The 7,828-nt window shown below is 43.4% G+C and overlaps 1 protein-coding gene across 1 annotated transcript; it reads left to right on the forward strand.

Moving 5' to 3' along the window:
- The first annotated feature begins 1,865 nt into the window (after positions 1-1,865).
- Positions 1,866-6,193, forward strand: SLC35D3 (solute carrier family 35 member D3). Its single transcript, XM_030195517.1, has 2 exons — positions 1,866-2,301; positions 4,974-6,193. Exons 1-2 carry the CDS (start codon positions 1,866-1,868, stop codon positions 5,795-5,797), a joined length of 1,260 nt encoding a protein of 419 aa, XP_030051377.1. The 3' UTR covers positions 5,798-6,193.
- The last annotated feature ends 1,635 nt before the right edge of the window (positions 6,194-7,828 follow it).

Genomic DNA, 7,828 nt, shown 5'->3' on the forward strand with positions numbered 1-7,828 from the left:
GTGTAAAAAATGTAACGAAGGATGCTATATTGGAGAAACAGGCCAGATGCTTAAGACAAGATTCAATTTACATAGACATCACATGAACAATACAGCCAGTAGGGCCCCCACCCCGGTGGGACAGCACTTCACAGAACCAGGACACTGTACCAGTGATTTCACAGTGAGAATACTGAAAGGTAACTTTAAAACCATACAAGAACGTAAGACCTTTGAAGTCAGAATGATTGAATATTTTAACACCCAACAGAAAGGACTTAACAAGGTCCTGGGGTTCCTAGCCCATTATAAACCATAAAGCTGTATGTCTCTGTTGATCACCCTCCCCTCACCTACCCACACCCATCCTGTTAGAATATCAGTGATATGCTTTGATGTCCCCATGCATACCTCCGACCCACCCCCATTCTCCCACCCTGTCAGACTGTCATAGTAATGCTTGAATGTTTTCACTTATATACACTGTCAGCTAGCACATTTGCTTATTTCCGATCTGACGAAGAAGGGCAACCTTCGAAAGCTAATCAAGAAATGTATTAAGTTATGTCCAATAAAAAAGGTATCATCTTATCCATGTTTTATTTTGTTTGATTTCTATTGATACTGCAGTTCTGAATGCAGTATTTGGAAAAACCCTCAAGACGCTGTCCAATGTCCTTAAAGTAATTACTGAGGAAACGGGCGCTCTTTCATAGACGGGACTCCTCTTTTTTAACTGACACGTAGAGAGGTGTGGTAGCCGTGTTAGTCCACTGTTAAAGGTTATCAATAGAAATCAAACAAAATAAAACATGGAAAAGAAAATAAGATGATACCTTTTTTTATTGGACATAACTTAATACATTTCTTGATTAGCTTTCGAAGGTTGCCTGAGGAAGAAGGGCAACCTTCGAAAGCTAATCAAGAAATGTATTAAGTTATGTCCAATAAAAAAGGTATCATCTTATTTTCTTTTCCATGTTTTATTTTGTTTGATTTCTATTGATAACCTTAACTGACACGCTAAGCATTTGAAAAGGCGGCTCCCTACACTAGTCACTTGGGCTGAAAGAAAAGTGGAGAAAATGCAGCAACTCTGCAGGGCAATGATCACTTACTCAGATTCATTCACCGCTCCAAGCTCCCGTCCCTATTTGAAATCTAACAAGAAATAATTTCCAGCTTTAATTTCCTGTCTCTCTCATCACTTTACTTCCCAGTTAGCTGCCTCCCTAAATTTCATTTAGGTTAAGATGCTCAAAACTAACTGAATACGTAGAGATCGATTCGGATTCAGGATCAGATATTTGCTCCTGGTTCCCAGTTCCTCTGTTTCTATCTTGTATTTAATAAAAAGACCTCTTCAACTAACGTGAACGTGTAGGTGTGCTTAAATTTTAAACCAGAAAGACTAGCTGGTAATCGAGTCCTAGGGCAGCAGTCCGATTTCAGGGACCCGTTTATCACCAGTCACTTAGTAAAACAAAGTGATTGCAGAGTTCACAAGACTGTAGCCAAATGAGTTGGTATTGGAGTTTTCCCTCCTCTATCTCCCCCTCCCACCCTATCTGCTCTTCGTCCTCTCCCCCACACTCCTAATAATAATAAAAAAATCCGCCTCGTCATGAGGGAAACACAAAAAAATTGCAAATGCAATCCAGGCACTCACATCTAATTAAGTAAATGGAAACTGCATACATGCGTCAGCAGCTCGGGCTCTTTTTCAGACTCTCTAGATGTTTTGCCAGTTTGCCACTGCTCGTTTCATCTTTAGGTGACTCCCCGCCGGCACTGTTCAGGACCCAGAGAGCGGAGCGGATGCTGTTCGCCCCCCTTGCCGTCTCGTCGTCCCAGGGAAAGCTTGCGCCAGGAGCCCCGGGGGCAGGATGCGCTGGTGCCGGGGTCGGCTGCTGGGCGTCTCGGTGGCCGTGGCGCACGGGGTCTTCTCGGGCTCGCTGAACATCCTGCTCAAGTTTCTGATCAGCCGCTACCACTTCACTTTCCTGACGCTGGTCCAATGCCTGACGAGCACCACGGCGGCGCTGAGCCTGGAGCTGCTGCGGCGCTGGGGCAAGGTGGCCGTGCCCGCCTTCGGGCTGTCCCTGGCGCGGCTCTTCGCCGGGGTCACCGTGCTGTCCACGCTGCAGTCCAGCCTGACCCTCTGGTCCCTGCGGGGTCTCAGCTTGCCCATGTACGTGGTGTTCAAGCGCTGCCTGCCCCTGGTCACTCTGCTCATCGGGGTGCTGGTGCTGCGCAATGGCCGGCCCTCGCTGGGGGTGCTGCTGGCCGTGCTCATCACCACCTGTGGAGCCGCCCTGGCAGGTAAGACGGCTAACAGACTGCGCGCATAATCTCCATCTGCCCGCTTAGCTTGGGGGGGGGGGGGGGACTTTGAAATAAGTGGGGTTGCTGCAAGTGAATTTTTCTTACCAGTGACTAGGCTGTTAAGGGACTTACAGGGAAAACGGACCAAAGCAATTTGCCAAACTCCCCTAAATGTTTTGCCGGAGGTAAGAAAGAAAGAAAGAAAGAAAGATGCATCGTTAATCTGAATCATACAAGTGAGATCACAGAAACTCCCCAGCTCTCCGCTAAAGCGGACCAAATCAATCGTTCCAAAACATAGTTACATATTTTGTCGCAGGGAAAAGATCGGAATAACATTGTTAATCTGAATCATACAGGTGGGGAGTAGGCAGTCTTGCAGTACTCTCCTTTAGCCTAGTGTCACTAAAGGGATAGGGGAAGAGTCAGCATCGTGTGGCCACAGAATAAGGGAAACCGACAACTCAGTTTAAGGGGGAAGAGGTTTCAAACTCACCGCACCCAATTCACATCATTGAAACAAAGAGTAGACCCTGGGCGCCTTGCAACTTTCGGACAGTAAAAACGAGTTTCTCGTGACTCAAATGATCAGCCTTGGAGGGAAATAGTCTTATCTGAAATTCTCAAAGAAGCTCATTGAATTCTAACCTGGTTGATCCTAATTTTGTGTTCACTGCAGGGCACAGGACTCTTGAAAATGACTCCCGTTAGGGAAAAAAAAAAAAAAAAAAAACTCAGAAGTTTTGCGAAGGCAGCTAAGGTTTTGGAGGCGGAACAGTGGCAGACTAACTCTTTATCTTCATTATGCCACTAAACAGAAATTCTCCGGTCCACAGCGAGGAAAACAGTTATTCAACCGAAGGGAGAGTTTCAATAGGAAACGGACTCATTTGGCGATCTTTTATGTATACACTTTTCAAAAATCGATTTCGTTTAGTTCCCGAAGATTTCTGTCTCTATACTAGTCAATGTTAAGCACATAAAACGGTTAAGCAAACCAAAAAGCAGTGAAAGTCTTCAGGAGGGATGTGTGTGTGAGATCGCTCAATGTGTACACTTTACATCAGAGGGGTTATATAAATCTGACCGGGAAGATTCTTGCATGAGGCGTTTTTTCTCAGGACTCTCTGCATAAGCAGTAGTTTTTCCGTGTGGCTTTAATCTTTACTTTGGAGGCACTGGGGAGATAGTATACTGTAGCGTGTAAGAAAGAATTGAGCAGTCTTAAAGTGGCACGTGATGGGTTCTTTGGAAATGCAAAAGATTCAATGAGGAAGCCATTTCCAGGGATTTGTGCAGAGATTCCGATTAGAGAATTTGTTTGCATCGCTGTTTAACCACTCAGAAAAATGGAAGACGAATGAGGATAAATCTATCTCGCACTAATCCGGGAGCATTTGACCGTTTGAAGAAAATCAGTGCTTTACTATAAACAGCTAGGGTGTTTGTCCAGAGTTGCATATGGGCAAAATAAAGTTTTCTAGTTCTATTGACCTGTTAAAAATGCAAAGTGTAAAAGCAAGTAACCCAGAAGAGGAAGGGATGATAGACGGTATGGATGGACAGACTGGATAGATCATATTGCCTTTATCTGCCGTCATTTTCTGTGTGTGTGTGTGTGTGTGTGTCTATCTATCTATATATTCTGTCTCTTATTTCCACCAGTTTGAAGATGAACCCCCCCCCCCCCCCCCCAAATTCTAGTTCAACTAGAGTTGTGCACGCAAATCTGGGCATATTCTGATTTGCACAAGCAACTCAATTGGTTAACAAGACAATCAGTGCCGATAATTGGATGTTAACAAGTAATTATCAGTACTAATTGGCACTAATTAGAATTTATATGCACTACTCACTCAGCGTATTCTATAAAGTAGTCCACCTAAATTCTACCGCATGGATCTCAAAAGTGGGCTTGTCCACGGGAGGAGCATGGGTGGGTCATGGGCATTCCTAAAATTTACATGCAGCGTTTAACCCGTTCAGCACCTAAAGTTAGGTGTGGGCATTTACACCGGCTTTTCATTGGCATAAATGCGCCTATATTTTAGTTGTGTGGATGGTGGTAGGTGTATTCCATAAAAAGTGCTATTTTTAAAAAAATGGTTATTTCTGTGGAAGACAAATATAAGGAAAATAATGAAACCCATGCACTATCTCAGTTCAAAGAAATCAGAACTTAATAAGAGATGGAGGCACCCTTAAGTCTGATACAGTTGTCTAAAGAGGTCCTGTACAATGAGATTTAATAACTTGTTCAAAAATTGGTATTATATTTGGAATCTTATACTGGCTCTTAAAATGGGAAAGATGGTACTTTTGAAGCAGAGGCAGGGATCCCTGAGATATGCCTTATATAGGTACAGGTCCATACTGGTATTGGTAAGAGGTTAATGGATAAAATGGGGATTACATCGTGAGTGCATAGCACTATGAATCAGAAGGGATTTTCTAAGCATCAGGGTTTTTCAGTCCAAAGATAATCAAGTGGCTGCACAATTTTTCAGAAATCGATACTATCAACACACCCATGGAAATAAAAACATAGTGTGTTTTGAGGCTGAGTCAGATTATAACAATCTCGTTTGTACTGTGTTTATTTCAAACACCGCCACATAGTGTATGCCAAATAAACATAAATGCATATATTTCTTTCTCTTTTCTGACAGGAGCTGGTGACCTGACTGGTGATCCTGTAGGATACGTGACAGGAGCATTGGCAGTTCTAGTTCACGCTGCATACTTGGTGCTTATTCAGAAGACCAGCGCAGATAGTGACCATGGCCCCCTCACTGCCCAGTATGCCATTGCTGTTTCTGCTACACCTTTCCTCATCATCTTCTCTTTTGCCAGTCTGGATTCCATCAATGCTTGGTCTTCTCCATGCTGGAAAGACCCAGCTATGGTGTGCATATTTATTACTTGTATCATGATAGGTTGTGCCATGAACTTTACCACCCTCCACTGCACGTACATCAACTCAGCAGTGACCACCAGTTTTGTCGGTGTGGTGAAGAGCATCGCTACCATCACGGTAGGCATGGTGGCATTCAACGATGTGGAACCCACGTCACTTTTCATTGCAGGTGTAGTGGTTAATACCTTGGGTTCTATCATTTACTGTGTGGCCAAGTACATTGACACTAGAAGGCAGAGCAAGTATGAGGACCTGGAGAAAGAGACCAGGGGGGAAGACGAGGAAGAGCATACTGGCCAGCCACCATTTGTAATGGAGGAGATGTCCCAGGAGAAAGGGACGGATGGGGCAGACTTAGCTGAGACAGTAAATGGGGACAGACAATTGGGTGGAGAAGAAAAGAAAGACACAGTGGGAGAAGTATTGGCATCCAATGGCCAAGTGGATTCCAGCTCTGATCGACCCAAAAAGAATCTATTAACGGATGCTTACCTTGGAGTATGGAGGTTGGTTAGGGGTGTTAAGTATTCAGAAAAAGATCATTTGATAGAAAATGAAGAATTGCCATCTCCTTGAAAAGCAGGTCTTGTTAAATATTGCTGGATGAGGGCCTTCTATCTTTTGAAGTTGGATTTGGGGTTGCCAAATAAGAAAGGGACGTATTGCAGCTTTCTGAAGGGTACTGATTTAATCAGTAAGTCATTTAAAAGAGAGAACATTGAGAAGCTCTGATCAGCAAAATACATGTTTTGTTTATATTTTAAGGTTTTCTTGCAAGTCACATGTATGAAACATTTGCCTGTATGCAATATTTTATTTTCCATGGTGATACCACCGAAAAACAGTGTCAACTTTGAAAGACATTGGCCAGGTCTGAAGAAACTACAGATATGTTAGTTAAGAGGTATTAAATTTTTGGCAAAGCATTGAAGGTGTGACCAGTAAATTCATATACAGCAGTGTTTACATGGGAGTAGTTTGAGCCAATTACTGTGAACCTCCATTTTCTTGAATAAGTTTGCAACCCTACCTCTCATGTCCTCATTCTTTTCAGGATTGGTGATCCAGACTTGTTCTTTAGATCTAGATGAGTAGCAACTTGTGAACTGATCTTTGGGGTGGTAACAGCACTGCTCAGCTGGTTGGAAGTTACCTGCTTGGCAGTAGAAACCATCATATTTGTAAAGTACATAAAAATAGGAAAAAGGTACAGAACAGTCCAGGGCTCATGTAATTGCTTAGAGTCCCTCAGGAGGTGACCAGGAAAATGAAACGATGATGCTGTCCAATCTTAAAAGTTTATTATCATCAAATCAGACTCGACACGGCCGTGTTTTGGCCCTATGGCCTGCCTCAGGAATCTTCTTAAATTCTGTGGCTGTAACTGTCAGTGTCACTTCTTAAAATATAGTTGTATTGATAACCGTAAGAGCATCAGAAAGGTGGGAAGCACTGACAATAGTGCTGCCTGGGAGATCAAACACACTTGAGACAGACTCTACTAATGACACCTAGTCTGTAGTACAGAGAAGCCAAAAATACCTTTCTGAAGTTCTTACGGTTATCAGTACAACTAAGGATCCTATATTTTAAGAAGTGATAAACTCCTGAAAAATAAACCAGAGTTGCCTACACTCTTACCCCTCCACTCTTAGGAGACAGATGACAGTATGCTGGGAACAAATGTGAGAGAAGGGATAAGCTTTGGAAACAGAGACTAAATGATGGCAGAAAGTGAGAATGAAAGAAGAACTTATGACAGAGAGGCAAGTGGATCATGAGATCAGAGGATGGATTACTCTGGAGATAAGGGAAAAGAGTGGATGGGGTGGAGAAACTGAAGAATAGGGCAAGGAGAGAAAGAAGGTGTAGAATGATCATAGATTTGTACCTTTCTCTGGAAGTGCTATGTGCAAAGGCCTACATTTATGGGAAAGTAGTTGTTAAATCTAAAATGTTCCATGTGTGTGTCTGTACTACACACATGCAGTGCAAAAAGTTAAGAGGAAGAACAAAGGAGGAGTGAGAGAGGTTGAAGGGAGAAGAGACTAAGGAAGAAAGTAATAAATAAGAGACCTACTGGAGAATAGGTACACAGGGAAATAAATAAGAAAAATGTCAGGAAGTATTTTTTCACGGAGAAAGTGGTGGATGCTTGGAATGCCCTCCCGCGGGAGGTGGTGGAGAAGAAAACGGTAACGGAATTCAAACATGCATGGGATAAACATAAAGGAATCCTGCTTAGAAGGAAGGGATCCCCAGAAGCTTAGCCGGGGGTGGGAGGCGGGGCTGGTGGTTGGGAGGTGGGGATAGTGCTGGGCAGACTTATACGGTCTGTGCCCTGAAAAAGACAGGTACAAATCAAGGTAAGGTATACACAAAAAATGGCACATGTGAGTTTATCTTGTTGGGCAGACTGGGTGGACCGTGTAGGTCGTTTTCTGCCGTCATCTACTATGTTACTATGTAGGTACTCATTGGGAGAATGGAGTCAGGGGTGGAGTCATGAAAGGGAGAATACATTAAGGCAAAGAGACAGGTTGCAGACAGGCTGGAAGAAAGGCCTACTTGGAGAGAGAGATACAACAGATTGGGAAGAGAAATAAG

The sequence above is a fragment of the Microcaecilia unicolor genome, chromosome 3, assembly GCF_901765095.1.
Source record: "Microcaecilia unicolor chromosome 3, aMicUni1.1, whole genome shotgun sequence".
Taxonomy (NCBI): Eukaryota; Metazoa; Chordata; class Amphibia; order Gymnophiona; family Siphonopidae; genus Microcaecilia; species Microcaecilia unicolor.

Coding starts and splice junctions, on each gene's coding strand:
- SLC35D3 (XM_030195517.1), top strand. CDS start 1,866: ATGCGCTGGTGCCGGGGTCGGCTGCTGGGCGTCTCGGTGGCCGTGGCG. Junction 2,302..4,973: donor CTGTGGAGCCGCCCTGGCAG/GTAAGACGGCTA, acceptor CTTTTCTGACAG/GAGCTGGTGACCTGACTGGT.